A 19875-nucleotide genomic window follows, 5' to 3' on the forward strand; every position below is an offset into this window, starting at 1 on the left:
ATCAAGCTTCAGGAATACTGGTGTGTGTGTGTTTTTACGTGTGTGTGTGTATTTTTATGTCAGGAGGACAGAATACTTCCCAGGTAGCCCTTCACCTTGGTGGCAATGGAATGCTCCTTGAGATGTTGTCTGGGTCGCGGTGGCCGGGAGATTTATCCAGTGGTAATGAGGACTAGCTTTTCTTTTAAGGAGGAAGCAGATAGTGTTGACCTTCTCTATCCTCTCCGGGTCCTGGCCACAACGTTTAGGGTTCAACTTTTAGGCTTCTGTTAGGGTGCTGTTACACCACCGACCCGGTTCATCCACTGATGCCACATACTGAAACTCAGGCCTCTCAATGCCTCTCAGTCTGTGCATACAGTATCTAGTATGAGGAAATGAAAGGGAGTGGTGTACAGAGGTCTCTGAACCTGCCATTGATTCTTGACAATAGGTTTCACAATGTTAATTGAGACTATAGAGAAATGTAAGAGGACTCTCATATGCTTTCAAAAACATTTGTAGTCCTGTGACATGCATGGGTTACTCTGTGACAGTAATGTCACACTCACACAGGGATAGATTCAGGTATCACAATTTTATTTAAAAAATTAGAACTTTTTCATATTTCAGTGTTGCCATGCTTTGAGCATATAACAATACAGTATAAAATCTCAACCCAAAAGGAGGATAGCAAAAGCAGATTTTGTTGATGCTGCTGCAGCAATTAGTTAAGTCATGCTGTTACTGTACAGATAACATTCCCATCAAAGTACAAACACCTCAATGAATTGCTTTTAAGTACAATAATCATCTTATTATCCAGCGCAATGTGTTATGATAATAAACATCTCTTTTGGAAATAAATCTCGTTGTAGGCCTACAGGAAAATAAATACCACACAAAATACTTTGCAAATCATAGTGAATGTGCTGAGTTATTTCAACATCCCAAGGCACCCAGGCTTGTATGTTGGCAAAAAAGATGTCATTCTTTACACAAAATTGCGTCAAGCAGGTGGTGATAGAGAAACGATAGCGATAGAGCAGAAAGCTGTGCCTGTTTCATAACCGTTTAAGTATACATTCCTTTTCAAGTCTACCCGTCATTCACAGTGAAAATCCCAGGCAGTGGGAATATAAACAAAATCACATGATTGGTTGAAATGCGTGTCCCCAGTCCAATAAAAACAAGGCAACAGTAAGCATGTTGTCCCCCACAAATTATCCAGCACCCCCCTTGGGCCAATCTGTATAATTTTGCAAATGACTGATTTCTATGGCAAGACACATCATTCACCCAAGTTTCGTTAAAATCGGGCCAGTGGTGTCTGAGATATCATGTGTGACTAACGTACATACAGTTGATTACTATAGCATCCCCCCTTGGATTAATCAGTGTAATTTTGTGAATGTTGGATCTCTATGGCAAGAGGCATCATTTACCCAAAATCGGGCCAGTGGTGTATGAGATATCTTGTGGGTTAGCTAGACTCTGACTCACTCTGAGTCATATGTTGAGTCTTGACAATGTTTGTTACAATACAAATATCCTTGACTCATTTTTACCAGACCATGCCCAAGTGAATATTTATTGGTCAATAGTGGCCATGTTGTTTTAGGTATTAGTCTGGAAAATATTGTCATGGATGCCACATATCAAGTTTCATGCAGATCGTTCATTCGGTGCCAGAAGAGTAGCTTTTCAGTGTTTTTAACAAAATTCTAAATAATGGAAATCCAGAATGGTGAAGCTTATTGGGCCCTGAGGCAAATTTGTTTCTTTTGAGGAGAGGGACATATGTACCGAATTTCATGACTTTAGGTCAAACGGTGTAATGGGCGTGACCTTTCAAAGTTTGCATTTGAAACATTTCTTGTTATAGCGCCATCATCAGGCCAATCAGTGTAATTTTGTAAATGCCAAATATCTAACGCAAGACGCATCATTCAAGTTTTGTCACAACCAGGACAGCGCTGTCTGAGATGTCACGCGTGACTAATGTACAAACGCACTAATGTACTAACGGACGGAGACAGATCCCCAGTCCCCTCCCTCATTTCCTCATTGGGGACAACTACATGGTCACCAATTCTATTGATGGTGGACGTTCTAAGTGGTCCTTTGTCGGGGAGTGCTGTCTGCGTCTGCACTGCGTTGTGGTGATATGCTGGCCTGTATGTGTCAATTGCGCTGAAGACCATGAGATAACAAACCGGCCAGTTGAACGAAGCGCTTTGAAGCATCCAACCAGATGCCAAAACTATCCAACTGAAATATCCAAGATGAACAAGAAGGTCAGAGTCTTATTTTAGACAGGTAGAAATCTAGTAAGTGTCCACACATATATCTATAACAAATCCAGATGTCATTTACTGAAATAAATGCTTCTTTATCTATCAAATCAGACGTATTATCAACAGAGGCTTTAACACACGCATTTCTCATTGGCTTTTCACTTTTCCCTGCAGTTCAGTTCAGTTGACGACAAGCCTCAAATGTCCACTTGGAGGCTCCTCCGTAAATATCAATGCTGCTCTCCAACCACGAAAACACATTGCCTATCTGCGCTTTGCTGCTGCAAGTTGCCAGGTTGTATATCTCTCCAATAGACAACTTCCGGTCCCAGATATGAAAATTTGCCAGGTCTCCAACAAAAGCTTGTGTAGCATCAAAGCCCCCTCCAAGCGTATCCTGTGGAAAATAATATTGAATTCATGAAGATGATATTGTGCTAACACAAAGGAAAACAATATTTCAAGTTAACCTTTGGAGTTAATTTGTGCATTAAATCATTTATCCATGCGTCCATCCATGTGGCTTGTTAGAAGAAACCAACGATAGCTCATATATAAAATTAGTAGACTTTTTCATTTATCCAGATTATTGTTTTGACTAATGAATCACGTTACCATGCAAACGGCTTTTAATTTTGCCATTGCAGTGTGAGCTGATAAATCAGAATTGGGGTTGCCCTGTTTCGTCAGCCTTGCCTCATACTTTACGCATTTCTGAGCACCTCCAAGACATATGATACCTAGTAATGGTGTAGTTACTTTAGCTAGAAAGGGAGATTGGTTGGTGAGGATGGATGGGAGTAATCTGTAAACTGTCTAGCAATCCAAAGGTTGTGTGATCGAGTCGCGTTGGGGACAACTGAAGCATTTTAACTTACTCTTCCCCTAACTCTTTTTTGAAACTTAACCAATTTCACCTAACCTGCTAGGTTAATTCCACTAACATTTTAGTTCTCCTAACCTTTTACAAAAGTTATCCTAACCTTTGTTGTTAGTTCCCCTAACCACCAACATAAATTCTCCCCATAATTCTCCTTTGTTGTTATGGCGCAATAAGCAACCTGGTCCCAGAGAAAGACGTATAATATTTTTTTTTTTTTTTTTTATTTTATTTTACCTTTATTTAACCAGGCAAGTCAGTTAAGAACAAATTCTTATTTTCAATGACGGCCTGGGAACAGTGGGTTAACTGCCTGTTCAGGGGCAGAACGACAGATTTGTACCTTGTCAGCTCGGGGGTTTGAACTCGCAACCTTCCGGTTACTAGTCCAACGCTCTAACCACTAGGCTACCCTGCCGCCCCAAATAATATATACTATACGTCCCCCAAAGTGTAGTATAAAATACTTCATTCTGTTCATATGCTATTGTACGGCAGGGTAAGACGTACAATATACATCCTATAATTCGTATGATATTGTATGATCGCTATTCCATTCATAATGTACATAATGTAATATATCATACTAAATGGAGTGTCACAGATTTACCGACAGAATAATACGAATTGCCCCGAGACTATGTTGGTTTCATGAGTAAAAAGGATCATTTCTCACACTCCCAGTGGCTAGAGCTGCCACTTTTTGGGAACAGAACACTATTCCGGACACATAAGAAATCCCGCTACGCCCTCTGACGAACCATCAAACAGGCAAAGCACCGGCTCTGACGCTCGTCAGATGTGGCAGGGCTTGCAAACTATCACGGATTACAAAGGGAAACCCAGCCGCGAGCTGTCCAGTAATGCGAGCCTACAAGACGAGCTAAATACCTTCTATGCTTGCTTCAATCCTTGTAACACTGAACCATGCATGAGAGCACGTGCTGTTCCAGACGACTGTGTGTTCACACTCTCCGTAGCCGATGTGGGTAAGACCTTTAAACAGGTTAAAATTCAAAAGGCAGCAGGGCCAGACTAATTACCAGGGCATGTACTCAGAGCATGCGTGGACCAGCTGGCAAGTGTCTTCACTGACATGTTCAACCCCTCCCTGACCCAGTCTGTCATACCTACATGTTTCAAGCAGACCACCATAGTGCCTGTGCCCAAGAATGCGAAAGTAGCCTGTCTAAATGACTATCACACTCACATCTGTAGCCATGAAATGCTTTGAAAGGCTGGTCATGGCTCACATCAACACCATCATCCCAGACACACTGGACCCACTCCAATTGGCACAACAGATCCACAGATTATGCAATCTTATTGCACTCCACACTGCCCTTTCCCGCCTGGACAAAAATAACACCTATGTGAGAATGCTGTTCATTGACTACAGCTCAGCGTTCAACACCAAAGTGCCTTCCAAGCTCATCACTAAGCTAAGGACCCTGGGACTAAACACCTCTCTATGCAACTGGATCCTGGACTTCCTGACGGGCCGCCCCCAGGTGGTAAGGGTAGGGAACAACAGATCCACCACTCTGACCCTCAACATTGCACCTTCGGGGTAATGCGGTGCCAGGACAACAACCTCTCTCTCAACATCAGGAAGACAAAGGAGCTGATTGTGGGTACAGGAAACGGAGGGCTGAGCATGCCTCCATCCACATAAACAGGGCTGTAGTGGATCAGCTTGAGAGCTTCAAGTTCCTCGGTGTCCACATCACTAAGGAATTATCATGGTCCACACACACCAACACCGTCGTGAGGAGGGCACGACAATTCCTCTTCCCCTCAGGAGGTTGAAAAGATTTGCATGGGCCCTCAGATCCTCAAAAAGTTATACAGCTGCACCACTGAGAGCATCTTGACTGGCTGCATCACCGGTATGGCAACTGCTTGGCATCTGACCACAAGGCGCTACAAAGAGTAGTGCGTACGGCCCAGTACATCACTGGGGCTGAGCTCCCTGCCATCCAGGACCTCTATACCAGGCTGTGTCTGTCAGAGAAAGGCCCTAAAAATTGTCAAAGACTCCAGCCACCCAAGTCATAGACTGTTCTCTCTGGTACCGCATGGAAGGCGCTACCAATGCACCAAGTCTGTAACCAACATGACCCTGAACAGCTTACTACAAGCCATTAGACTGCTAAATAGTTGGTCCGGGGAGCTATTGGTTCACTAAATAGTTAGTCCGGGGAGCTATTGGTTCTCTAAATAGTTAGTCCGGGGAGCTATTGGTTCACTAAATAGTTAATCCGGGGAGCTATTGGTTCACTAAATAGTTAGTCCGGGGAGCTATTGGTTCACTAAATAGTTAATCCGGGTAGCTAGTGGTTCATTATTTAACTATCTGCATTGACCCTTTTTGCAGTAACTCTTTTGACTCATCACATATGCTGCTGCTACTTTTTATTATCCATCTTGTTGCCTGGTCACTTTATCCCTACCTACTGTATATGTACATACAATGAATTCGGAAAGCATTCAGACCCCTTGACTTTATCCATATTTTGTTACGTTATAGCCTTGTTCTAAAATTGATTAAATTATAGATTTTTCTGTCAATCTACACACAATGACCTATAATGACAAAGTGAAAACAAGTTTTTAGAAATGTTTGCCAATCTATTAAAATATAAAACAGAAAGGTTGAAGGAATTGTATGTAGAGCTCCGAGACAGGTTTGTGTTGAAGCACAGATCTGGGGAAGGGTACCAAAACATTTTTGCAGCATTGAAGGTCCCCAAGAACACAGTGGCCTCCATCATTCTTAAATGGAAGAAGTTTGGAATCACCAAGACTCTTCCTAGAGCTGGCCACCTGGCCAAACTGAGAAATCGTGGGACAAGGGCCTTGGTCAGGGAGGTGACCAAGAACCCAATGGTCACTCATACATAGCTCCAGAGTTCCTCTGTGGAGATGGGAGAACCTTCCAGAAGGACAGCCATCTCTGTAGCACTCCACCAATCAGGCCTTTACGGTAGAGTGGCCAGACGGAAGCCACTCCTCAGTAAAAGGAACATAACAGCCCGCTTGGAGTTTGCCAAAAGGCACCTAAAGGAATCTCAGACCATAAGAAACTAGATTCTCTGGTCTGATGAAACCAAGGTTTAACTCTTTGGCCTGAATGCCAAGCATCAAGTCTGGAGGAAACCTGGCACCATCCCTATGGTGAAGCATGGTGGTGGCAGCATCGTGTTTTTCAGTGGCAGGGACTGGGAGACTAGTCAGGATCGAAGGAAAGAAGAATGTGAGAAACTCCCCAAATGCAGGTGTGCCAAGCTTGTAGCATCATACCCAAGAATACTAAAGCCTGTAATTTCTGCCAGAGGTGCTGAAGTACTGCATAAAGGGTCTGAATAATTATGTAAATGTATATTTCTGTTTTTTTTTTAATACATTTTCTAAAATTTCATTATGGGGTACTGTGTGTAGATGAGGAAAGTTTTTTTCTTAATCCATTTTATAATAAGGCTGTAATGTAACAAAATATGGAAAAAGCAGAAGGGGTCTGAATACTTTCTGAACGCACTGTATCTCCCTCAATGACCTCGTACCCCTGCACATCGACTCAGTACTGGTACCTCGTGTATATAGCCAAGTTATCGTTACTCATTGTGTATTTATTCCTTGTGTTATTATTTGTTTATTTTTCTATTATTTCTCTTTTTTTCTCTCTGCATTGATTGGAAGGGCCTGGAGGTAAGCATTTCACTGTTAGTCTACACCTGTTGTTTACGAAGCATGTGACAAATATTATTTAATTTTATTGCTTTAATTTGATAATTGATCCAAATTCATGCATAAATGGGGTAATTCCTCCATCTTATTATGGAACCTGAGAGTCAGCGGCTCAGGTTTTTAATTGATACATAAGCCTGTTCCTCTCTCAAGGTCTGACAGATGCTATGTTTATGCTATAGACCATGTCCCTTTTGATATTATGACCTAAGGTACCAAAGTTTATTGATTAAAAACGGACCATTAAAATTGTAATGGACATACCTGTTCTTGTCCCAATATCAGAACACCTTGTGGTTTGATTGGATGGTATGGAGCAAGGTTTTCTCCACTGCCCCTCATGACTCCATCTTGGAAAGCCTCCCATACTCCATCTCGAGTTGTCCATGTGACACAGATGTGATGCCACTTCCCGTCGTTGATAATGAATGGTAATTTAGCTACCTGGAATGGATTTCAGTATTGTTTTTAGTATATGCATGGGTGGAGTTTTTTACATTTTTATCACTATCAATTACCTTGCATACTTATTAAAACGCTTGAGGCTTTATAGGCAGTGTGATCTAATTCAAAAATGAAATTTCTTTGTATTTTGCAGTGCAGGCATTCATGCTACAATCAGCATGTTCATATATTAAGAATAATTTTGAGGCATAATATTTTGTATACTGTTGGTGATATATGCATCATGTAAAATAACATGTGAGTATACCTTGTCATTGATGAGTATCTCCATAGGATTATTCCCCCACTCAATCAGCACCAGCTCGTTGGCCTGCCCTGGCACTGCGTAGGAGAACGGCGTGCCCACCCCTGGGGATGCATTGGATTTGAGCCACATGCAGACAGTGAATGCGTACATCTCAGGGAGACTCTTCTTCACTTTGGCATACATGTAGTTGGTCCTCAACGGGAATGTCAACTGGAATTTATCCAGCGGCCTGTTTTCTTTCTGACCTGTAAACAAAACAGAGGACAAGGTTAAAGATGTCACCTGTCACAATAATTATTGTGGGCTAGCCTAGGCCTATAGATACAGTCCTTGACTTGGGCAGGAGCTCATCGGTACTGAGTACTGGCACCTCAAATGTTCTACTGCTTGAGCTCCTGTTCCTCTTATAGAATATTAGCTAAAACATATTGTGGTGCGCCTGAACCTAAATATAAACAGTACCAGCACCCAAAATTAGTACAGAAACACATTTCACACCAAGTCAAGCACTGTATAGAAGTTAGAGCCTTTTATATTGGCTATGTGAGTGACATCAATTTGTTGGACATCAATGGTGAAACATTTGTCCTGTCTTTAACAACCAACTGTGATTGTCAGGTCAAGATGAACGTGAGGATTTGAGTTTTACTTTTTTGAAGGTTGTCAAATATGTCGCTGAGCATCACGTAATGTGCAGGGGAGGGTTCCAACTGATTGCTGCTGAAGGTTGACTGATCAATGTAGTTATACAACAAAATTCTGTTTCTTGTAGTTCCACATTTTTTTCTGCGGCATGATAGGCATCACATGAGCAAAGGGGTTGGAATAGCGGTCCTGGTCTCTCCTCACCCCTCCCTTGGCGGAATTCTACAACAGTGTTTGTTGCCCGCTATAAGTAGCTGGAGCGTTACGCCATAGGGACCTGGCGAACTTTGCTCTGCTCAAACGGCTAGTGGTGCAAGTGGATACGGCTGTTACAATATAATTTAACCATTTTGATTAAGGGAAAAGTGCTGAATACAGAAGGTTGCACCATCCTTTTTTTTAACGGATGCCTTAAACAGTAAATCACCTTAAGCCACACATCTTTGTGGAATTGGATATGCAAAGCAATGCAGCTATTCGCTGGATCCCATCCCTCCCTGCCATGCAATGGACACCAGCCATATTACCAATTGATTTCATGGATCTATTCATTAGTAATAAACACCACTTCAGTTGAATTTAAAAGGTCTTTCAGAATAGCTCGTTTTTGTTTTTTAAACGGCGATACTAATTAGTTAAACTATGCTGGCCAAGTATTTGGCGCGTTTTTGAGCTCGCACCTTTCTCGAGGTCGGTGATTCTCTGGTGCAGGGATGTGAGAGTCGACTCCACTCTACCGCGCTGCTCCGTCTCGTTCCGCAGCACAGGCTTGTCATCTTCTATACTGTTCACGCGGGATAACACCTGCTTCTCCAAATCGTCGATTTTACTCTGTAGCAGGTCTTTCAGACTGTTCGCCTGGACCGAGTTGTTGTTCCGACTGAATTGCTGTGGAATGAAATAATGATTAGTTATAAATAAAAAAAAACGTTTAAAAAATACTGAGAAACATTACAACCCATATGCTGAGGGACATCGTAAAGCTAATGCCAGATTAACTTCTTTAAGGTTTATTGCCCTGTGGAGTTAGCAACATGGTAGCCTACATCAAGCAACTAAATTCGTCTCCGGCAAGGTGTCTGTTCTCAGCATGACTTGTTAAATTTCACGATTAGTGCAGAGTATTAACCTACATGGTGGAGGGCTGTTCACCCCTGGAAGTAAATGTGATAAACAAAGTACGAGGGCGGCAGTGCGAGTTGGACAAGACAGTGCAACGTGATTTAGGCCATATTGTAAACATGTCGTTTTTCACCCCAAATGATTGGTGAAATGTATAAAGTCTATTATTTCGTTAAGATTAGAGTTCTCCACATACCTCGAGATTTTCTAATCTCTGCTTTAGAGACTGTAAAGTCTGCGATAGTTGCGCCAAAGTGTCCGAGGGACCCCTTGATACATCCCCCATAGTATTTTTGGTCCCCGTCTCTTTTCTCCTTCCCCCAGGTCCGGGCTCGGGCGCACTCTGGCCCTCACAGCGAGTTAACTTGGAAGTCAGTTCTCTGATAGTCTCTTTTTGGTTCATAATGGTCTCCTTCTGCTGTAGGACGGTCTCCCGAAGCTGCATCACAGTGGTCTTCAAATCCTCTCCAGGCATACTGTTTTGTAAGGTAGCGGCGCATATGTCCATATCCTTGGGCACCGACGTGCAAATAAATTGAGTCTGACCAACACCAAAGTCTTGGCACGAACCCTCCACGAATAAGTAAGAAAGTATAAAAAGTTTCCAAGAGATTGCCTTCTTAATGGTCTGCATTTCGCCGTGTGTGTTGTGTTGCATTTGGTTTAGGAGCCGCGGTGGTGTGATGCGAGTGATTTCAGGGCCACGGAGCTGTCGCTTTTTGTTGTAATCCGTCTGTAGCGCGCGCCCGGTTTATATAGCGCGCGTGGTCTGCGCTGATCAGATTCACCCCATCACGGAGAGGAGGGGAGGAATCGCACTCTCACAGCTTAATCGCCTCTCAAAGTGAAGGTGGAAGGAGCCTCACGCTCAAAGATAAAACTCGAGGCTCCCGGATGCTAAATCATTCATCACGACGACAATTTGTCATTTCTTAATGTGTATTATTCATTAAACATTTGTGGATTGGTAAACAGCAATAACATTACTGGGTATCAGGAGAGTCAGCTGTGTTCGTTTTGTGCATATAGGCAAAACCGACAGAACTGAATTCACACCGAAAAGAAGTTCAGGGACCCTCCACAACATGGCTGATTCCCCTGTGACCTGTGACATTGATAGCCCCATATACATGTTCTCATGTTACAATATTTATAATAGATAACATGGTTTGCATGTTTACAGCAGCCAGCACAGCCATTCACATTTTGGTGAAACTTGAAAATAATTGAATGCTCTAAATGAATATGTTCCTAATCTTCCTCATCTGTTGTCAAGCTGGTCCACCTTAAGTCAGCCCCCTCACACAGGCATGGTGGTTTGTAAGTGACTCAGTGGTAATAACCAGAATGATGTCCCATGGGGTGTCAGCCTGTGAGGCCCTTCAGGCATCTAGGCTTGTGCACTGATTCCCTGAGTGTGCTACATCCATTACACTTTATTTGGGGGGTGGGGTGGGGGGCGGGGGTGAAAGCAAAACAATACTGCAAAGTGTCAACATAGTCTGCAGTATTTGAATGCAGTATTTGTAATCATCTCAATAACTCAGTCCATAAAAAGGACTTAATCTATCCCTTAGCCTTTTGCTATTTCAATTATTCAGGGAGAGCAATATTACTTTTTTGGTTGCCTACTCAGCCTTTATTAATTATATCAGTGTTGAAAATCAAATGAAAACAACTTGAATAAGAGATGAAAACATATTGGAGCTTAGATTAAAATGGATTTACTTTAGGCAACTGCAGAATGTGTACAGTGCGTGCAATGGACAATGTGAGTCTATGTGATGGAAGGACATGGAGGACGGACAGGCATTAAACCTACAACACCTTCACTGACTTCACAAATTACGCCTTCTATCCCCAGGGAAACTCATTCCACTAACACATTTTAATCGGGAAGTGATCCTAGATTTGTGCCTACAGGCAACTTGTTCCCTGAGCAATGATCCCAGTCCAAGTTATTGAGATGAAGATTCTATACGTGTTTAGTGCTTACTTTGAATGCTGTAAGTGCTGCACCTGAATGCCAAAGCGTTTCACCTCCTATCAGCTGACAGTTCTAGATAGTCTTACCATGAGGTACACTATATATACACAAAAGTATGTGGACAACCCTTCAAATTAGTGAATTTGGCTATTTCAGCCAAACCCATTGCTGACAAGTGTATAAATTGAGCACACAGCCATGCAATCACCATAGACAAACATTGGCGGTAGAATGGCCTTACTGAAGAGCTCAGGGACTTTCAACATGGCACCGTCATAGAATGCCTCCTTTCTAATAAGTCAGTTCGACAAATCTCTGCCCTGCTAGAGCTTCCACGGTCAACTGTAAGTACTGTTGTTGTGAAGTGAAGTAGGAGCAACAACAGCTTAGCTGCGAAATGTTAGGCCACACAAGCTCACAGAACAGGACTGCCGAGTGCTGAAGCTCGGGGCGCGTAAAGATCGTCTGTCCTCGGTTGCAAGACTCACTACAGAGTTCCAAACTGCCTCTGAACTTCATTAAATGGGTTTCCATGGCAGAGCAGCCGCACACAAGCATTAGATCACCATGCACAATGCCAAGCGTCTCCTGGAGTGATGTAAAGCTCGCCTCCATTGGACTTTGGAGCACGTTCTCTAGAGTGATGAATCACGCTTCACCATCTGGCAGTCCGACGGACAATTCTGGATTTGACGGATGCCAGGAGAACGCTACCTGCCTGAATGCATAGTGCCAACTGTAAAGTTTGGGGAAGGAGGAATAATGGTCTGGGGCTATTGTTCATGGTTCGGGCTAGGGCCCTTAGTTCCAGTGAAGGGAAATCTTAATGCTACAGCAGACAATGACATTGTAAATTATTCTGTGCTTTCAACATTGTGGCAACAGTTTGGGGAAGGCCCTTTCCTGTTTCAGCATTACAATGTCCCCGTGCACAAAGCCAGGTCCATACAGAAATGGTTTGTTGAGATTGGTGTGGAAGAACTTGACTGGCCTGCATAGAACCCTGACCTCATCAAACACATTTAGGATGAATTGGAATGCCGACTGCGAGCCAGGCCTAATCGCTCAACATCAGTGCCCGACCTCACTAATGCTCTTGTGGCTGAAGGAAGCAAGACCCTGCAGCAATGTTCCATATTAAACTCCATATTAATGCCCATGATTTTGGAATGAGACGTTCGACAAGCAGGTGTCCACATACTTTTGTCTTGTATATGTATAATGGCTGAACTGAGGGCGAGTTGTTCTTGGTTTTGCACATTGAACTAAATGTGACATTCCTGCCTCTATTCCATCCTCATTGACCATTGCGGTTGTCCTCTGATCAGATTGTTCCGTTCTTAGATGAAAATAAGTCAGATGTGTACAAGGAATTAAATGGGTAGGATGACATTTATTGATTGTGTAAACGCAAGGTTGCTAGGGGGCCATAATAAAAATAACGTCTGTGTCCACTGATTCCTGCCACCAAAAAAAAGCCAAGGGAAAAATCTTTGTTCTCAGCTCTTCTGGGGCGTTCAAGAGATGGAATGGACGACTACATTTATGGCTATGTAATTGTCTGAGTGCTTCATAACAGGCTGTCAGGGGTAAACCTGGAAAGGGTGAAGTAATGCTGTCATGAGAAATGGTTGGAATTCACAATTTACAGTCGTTGATGATGTAAAATGTTTCACCAAACTTTTATGGATTGGAAGATGGAGGAGCATATCTTCTGCTCGGCCTCGTGTGAGCTCAAGCAAAAGTCAAAACTATCTAACCCTCTTCCGTTAACTAGCCCTAGGCCACTGTAAATATTTTACAGTCGCATTAATGCCTCTTACCAAAACCAAATGTTTTTCAAACTATGAGTGCAGTATTGTCTTTTTCAGCAAGGCACTTAACCCTAATTGGTCCAGGGATGCCGTACTACTATGGCTGACCCTGTAAAACAACACATTTCACTACACCTAGCTGGTGTATGTGATAATAAAACATACATATTTTTAAAGATGATAGCGAACACTGCATTGCACTGTCATTCTACTTTTGTTGGTTGTAAATGCTCTGTCTCTAATAGTCTTTGTAGTGACTTATCCCTGTTCTCTGCTCTGGCACTATACAAGAACAAATACACCCAATTGTTTTTCTTATTGGAGGTTTAACTCTTACATACTATAACACAGTTGAAGTTTACATACACTTAGGTTGGAGTCATTAAAACTAGTTTAACAACCACTCCACAAATTTCTTGTTAACAAACTATAGTTTTGGCAAGTCGGTTAGGACATCTACTTTGTGCATGACACAAGTAATTTTTCCAACAATTGTTTAGACAAATGATTTCACTTATAATTCACTGTATCACAATTCCAGTGGGTCAGAAGCGTACATACACTAAGTTGACTGTGCCTTTAAACAGCTTGGAAAATTCCAGAAAATTATGTCATGGCTTTAGCAGCTTCTGATAGGCTAATTGACATAATTTGAGTCAATTGGAGGTGTACCTGTGGATTTATTTAAAGGCCTACCCTCAAACTTAGTGCCTCTTTGCTTTGACATCATGGGAAAATCAAAAGAAATCAGCCAAGACCTCAGAAAAAATATTGTAGACCTCCACGAGTCTGGTTCATCCGTGGGAGCAATTTCCAAACGCCTGAAGGTACCACGTTCATCTGTACAAACAATAGTACGCAAGTATAAACACCATGAGACCACGCAGCCATCATACCGCTCAGGAAGGAGACATGTTCTGTCTCCTAGAGATGAACATACTTTGGTATGAAAAGTGCAAATCAATCCCAGAACAACAGCAAAGACCTTGTAAATGCTGGAGCAAATAGGTACAAAATTATTTATATCCACAGTAAAACGAGTCCTATATCGACATAATCTGAAAGGCCGCTCAGCAAGGAAGAAGCCACTGCTGCAAAACCGACATAAAAAAGCCAGACTATGGTTTGCAACTGCACATGGGGACAAAGATTGTACCTTTTGAAGAAATGTCCTCTGGTCTGATGAAACAAAATAGAACTGTTTGGCCATAATGACCATCATTATATTTGGAGGAAAAAGGGGGATGCTTGCAAGACAAAGAACACCATCCCAATCGTGAAGCACAGGGGTGGCAGCATCATGTTGTGGGGGTGCTTTGCTGCAGGAGGGACTGGTACACTTCACAAACTAGATGGCATCATGAGGCAGGAAACTTATGTGGATTTATTGAAGCAACGTTTGACCCAAGTTAAACAATTTAAAGGCAATGCTACCAAATACTAATTGAGTGTATGTAAACTTCTGACCCACTGGGAATGTGATAAAATAAATTAAAGCTGAAATAAATCATTCTCTCTACTATTATTTTGACATTTCACATTCTTAAAATAAAGTGGTGATCCTAACTGACCTAAACCTGGGATTACAGACTCAATCATTGGCCACTTTAATAAATTGATCACTATTCACTTTAAATAATGCCACTTTAATAATGTTTACATATCTTTCATTAATCATCTCATATGTTTGTACTGTATTATACAGTATATCACAACAATCATTCATTATTAACATAATTAGGGAATTCAAAAATCCAATTCATTAAGAAGTCAATAGGAATCATCCTTGAGTCATTTATGCTCGTAACAATTTATCATAATCATGAGAAGAATAATAAAAACAGTGATTGGTTATTCAATCTCTAATCCCCATTAGTTTGATATCAGAATCGATCAGTTCAGTAAACGATGACGTTTCATATTTCACCCTTTCAAGTGTCTTTATATGTACATGTAATTTCATTACATACTAACCATATATCGATTGCATAATTGGCCTGTGATGATCGGTAGGGCCATTCACATTACACAATAGGTTTGAAACGTGAGCTCTAAGCCTCGCTCCGCTAATAGGGAAAACACAGCACATTCTATTTCAAATGTATAACATTATTGTTATCCACACCTACATGTAATGTACCCATTGGGACCCCTTGACTAAATTTTCCAGCATAGCTAAATGTCCATTAGCCTAACACTCATTATATATTCATCTCTCTGCTGCCCACACAAACAAATCACTGGCCCATATGTTTCACACACCGGAACTGGATCCACATCCTCCTCCATTCCTCCATGCTCCAGGTATCCCCAAAACACGCATCCATCCATCCCTCCCTCCCTTCATCACTTGACCTCCTCCCGTGTCTCACCATCCCTTCCTTCCTGCAGGCGTACAATACCTTCACTTAAGTGCTGTGTTGCTCCAAAATAATTCATCTGTTCTATTCAACGCATCCTGTGGATCAAGTTAAACCTGCCAACATCCTAACTCCTCTTAACAGAGGAAAAGCGCTTACAACAGTTGTTGAATTTATAATGCTTTTAGTTATGGCCCACTAGTGCATGCAATAATAATGGGCTCATTTGAATTGACTGTGTTGTTGGAAGGCAGTTTATTGAGCCAGACATAACATGCATAGAATTGGAGATGCTAATATCATACAGATATACAGACAGATGCTTACTGCTTTCATACCACATCCTTCAGCACCTCCCTTCACCCTGTAGAGAACCACTATAGAGCCTTATTCTGCCAGAGCAGAGCACCGCCACCCACCTGTTAGGCTGCACCTCCTCAATAATGCATTCACACACCGTGGAAACATTCTGGAATGCAGGAGATCAATGGCTGTAATTTCAAATGTTGGCACCCAGCCTCAAATCGCTCTTACTTTCCCACATCTGCTGTGGTGGAGGCCATTAGATTTAAAAAGAGCACACCCAGTGCTATCAGAGGTTTTTATTTCCACTACCTACAACGTTTCTGCTTTTTTCAGTTTTTAAATGGAGGTTGATGTGCATAAGATGGCAGTCTATGGTGATGATGAATGTTAAGCACTGTGGTAAGTTGCTTCTTGGCAAGGGAATTGTGTAGCCCCAGCTTTTTGCCTCCTCTTTGCCTCTCTCCCCTCATGAAGCACATTCAAGACTGACTGCCCCTTGGGCCTTTCCTATCTTTCCTCCTCATCTTCCTTCTCCTCAGTGCTCTGTTTAGTTGTGAGTCCTCAGGGCCCATCGGAGGCACTCTGTTCCCCTATGACTGGAGGAAACAATGCGTTGTACAGCTCCTTGGGTAACTGAGTGTAACAGATCGTGAATCTGAGCCTTGGAGGGTTGACATAGCCTGGGTACCAGTCTGTCTAGCTAACGTTCCACTGCTTGTAGTCTGTGGCATATGACACAGACTGGTACCCAGGTTAGGGTTGACATTGACTGACCCCACAGTTTCCTCCAGGCAGCTTGCTAGGTGACATTATTTATTTCGCATCAAGTCTTTCATGTTCTATACATTAATAAGGGCACCACACCCTTCTCTACTGAATACCTTCACTTACAGCATGTACTGTAGCAGATGATGACGGGGGAAACGGAGGTGTTAGCTGTGAACCAGGCTTCCAGGCAGCTGGGGAGGGTGGAGAACTGAAAAGAAAACCCTCAGCAATTTGAGACTGAGCAAAATTGTCTCAGACAGTTATTGGACTGTATTTCATGACTATGTTATTATAATACAATTTACAATTAAAGCTGCCTCGACAATTACCGGGCTACAGCCAACTAGGTAAAACAGCAGTCATTTTGGGGTCACCGGGGCTCCAGTTTCCAGCCTCTTATGGGAGGAGTGGAAATGACAGTCTGTAGTAACACTCTGAAGAATAGCCTTGGAGAAGCTAATGAAGCCATTTCCGTTACTACTTATTTCTCATTCTTTTTTGGTCTTTCCTCCATGGTCTGCACTCAGATGAAGACGTTTTTCATACATCCTTACGTTTTATTAAAGGTTATCATTTAATTATTTTTCTTTGCGCAAGGTGGCCACCCGAAAATGATCCAAGGCATCATCTGCTATTGGAGTCGTTTCCATGCTGATGCGACGTTATTCTTTCTGTGTTGCAGTGCAGAGGGGGGTTGTTGGAGATAGTAGGAAACATTAAGCCATGCACTCGAACTTGGATGAGGAAGACATAATGTTTTGATTGCCGTGGTGGAAGTTGATGAGATGCAGAATGTTATCTAAATGTCTAGGTGTGATGCATTCCTTTTACTATGCCATGATCAATCATTACTTCGCTCCCTCTCTTGTAATGCTGACATGTACAGTACATGATCTACAAAGTTATTCATTGCCATTTTTCTGATGTGGTATCTTGACATGAATAAGCGAACAGGCTTCCAGTAATGTTCTCAGCTTGCCTCCGTAGATTACATGCTTGGCTGTTGTGTATGATTTGATTTTATGAATCATTAGCTTTCATGACTTAGATCCTTTTCCTGTTGTAGTGAACCTTGGGCATATGGTTGTACCCCTATAATGGTATTTATCATATGACCCTGGCCTGCCCATATTCCTGTAAGGGAATGTAAACGAGTTGATTTGTCTGTAGATAGTGTACACCCCTGAAGCAGTCAGTGTAGTCAGAAACTTAGACAACTGCTGTGTAATGTTTGTTTTTCATGATTACACCGTGTCAGATAATCTTTCTAAAGCTGCAGGTATGATTTGAATTAGGCATCAGGCATTCTCTCATTCTCATAGCTGGGGGTGTTATATTTCAATCTCATACTGCTCTCAAACAAAGATGAAACCTGGCACTGGAAAATCGCATAAGCAGCTTCTGTTAGATATTGGTTTAAATCAAACATGTTTTTTAATATTTTGACTATGTAGTACTACAGACCTGTAGGCCACGGTATGGTGTAAGTACTATCCTACAGCTACTAATGAGACAACCTAAGCATAACTGCATGTTTTATTAGACAAATCCAGATGAATCCAGCCGTGCCAACGTTTCATGCTCAGCTCACATAGTTTTAGCTCAAACCCTGGTAATCCTCGATTGGTTTTGGATTTTGCATACGAAGCGCCCGAACTAAGGTGAGAGTTCAGCGTAATGTACAGTATATGCAAAGGTGGATCACAGTGCAAACACATCACATGAATATGAAGCACACAGCTCTAGGCACTATCAGCCTCTCTTACACTTTTGGATATCAGAAAAGACATAATAGCAAAAATACATCCAATACTGTGGGCTGCTGTGGGTATTGGATCCATGTTCACGTCAACACAGTATGCACAATGTAAAGTTGTATATTATGCATTCAAAACTCATATACAGTCAAGACTCATGTAAACTCTTGGCAGCAGGTTATGTGTAGGTGGGAATCTCATGTCTGGGCATGTAGCAGTCTCCTGTCAGAGAGACAGAGGAAGCATGCAGAGCGGAGTGGAAGCTCCGGAAGCATGCAGAGCGGAAGCATGCAGAGCAGAAATAACACATTCACATAACTACTCAGACCCTTTACTCAGAACTAGGGCTGCAAAAGGGTCAGAAACTTTCCCAGCATATTTAGGTAATTTTGCTTATATTCATCAAAAATGTTAGCTTATAACAGTGAAACTTCTTTGTGGGATACACACAAGGCAATTCTAGGTCTTGTGGCATATTTTGGTTAAACTATCCCCAATTCAATGGAATTGCAACCTTCTGCATGCACAATGCATTCATCCATCACAGGTGTAGTGCACTCTTCCATCACATGTACAGCTGATTCTCAAGATCTTGCACACTAATGAGATGCTATTCAGCCCACACTACTACACTGTCTGAGCCAAGGACTACATGCTTTCTGGTAAGTTTTGATTACAATACTGGGTGGGGTGAGTATGAAGAGGCATACATATAAATGACATACATGATTTTTTGTTAACTAGTAAATAGTTGCCTACAGCAAAATGTGTTTCAAATAATTTAACTTGTTATCAATTTCTGCTGTTAGCTTTTTCTACCATGTGGGTTTTAGCTTGCTTGAGCCTGCTAAAGTGTTAATTCACCTGTTTCTATGAATGTTTCATTTTCAAAACATTTCTTACAAAGGAGTTGTTTAATCTAACTGCTTAACTATTTATCTGTACATGGAATTGTATTTGCTTTTTTTACTAATTTCTTTCAAATCTTTGTGTGTGTGGAGACATTTCACTGCAGCTAATGTAGATGGAAAAGCTGTGTACATTTGCAAATACTGTGCCAAATCACATGTGAAGAATGCAACAAAGATGCAGAATCATCTGGCCAAGTGCATAAAGTTCCCTCAGCGCTCACAACAAGCAAGACTTCTGCCTGAATCCCATACACTCTGCAGCGTACATGTTGGACCCCAAGTATGCTGGCAAGAGCATCCTGTCTGGTGCAGAGATCAACAAGGCCCATGGTGTCATCACTACTATGGCCTGGATGAGGGCAAGGTTCTTGGCATTCTGGCAAAGTACACTTCCAAGCAAGGACTTTGGGATGGAGATGCAACATGGCAGTTGTGCCAACATATCTCATCAGCCACCTGGTGGACAAATCCTGCCAACATCAGCCGTCTCCGTGCGCAACTGGTCCTTGTTTGGGAATACACACACCAAAGCACCCAACAGGCTGACCAATGCAAGGATTGAAAAATTGGTGGCCATCTGGGCAAATTTG

At 42.1% G+C, this 19875-nt stretch overlaps 1 protein-coding gene across 1 annotated transcript; it reads right to left on the reverse strand.

Annotated features, from left to right (window-relative positions):
* Positions 1–558: 558 nt before the first annotated feature.
* On the reverse strand, positions 559–10228 carry LOC110538522 (neuronal pentraxin-1). The gene is made up of 5 exons (XM_021625392.3): positions 9579–10228; positions 8941–9148; positions 7616–7860; positions 7168–7347; positions 559–2673 (listed from the first exon to the last, which is right to left on the reverse strand). The coding sequence occupies exons 1-5, from the start codon at positions 10038–10040 to the stop codon at positions 2452–2454; spliced, it is 1317 nt and encodes a 438-aa protein (XP_021481067.1). The 5' UTR covers positions 10041–10228; the 3' UTR covers positions 559–2451.
* Between the last annotated feature and the right edge of the window lie 9647 nt (positions 10229–19875).

This window comes from Oncorhynchus mykiss, chromosome 12 (genome assembly GCF_057628025.1).
Source record: "Oncorhynchus mykiss isolate SJ-2025 chromosome 12, ASM5762802v1, whole genome shotgun sequence".
Lineage (NCBI taxonomy): Eukaryota > Metazoa > Chordata > Actinopteri > Salmoniformes > Salmonidae > Oncorhynchus > Oncorhynchus mykiss.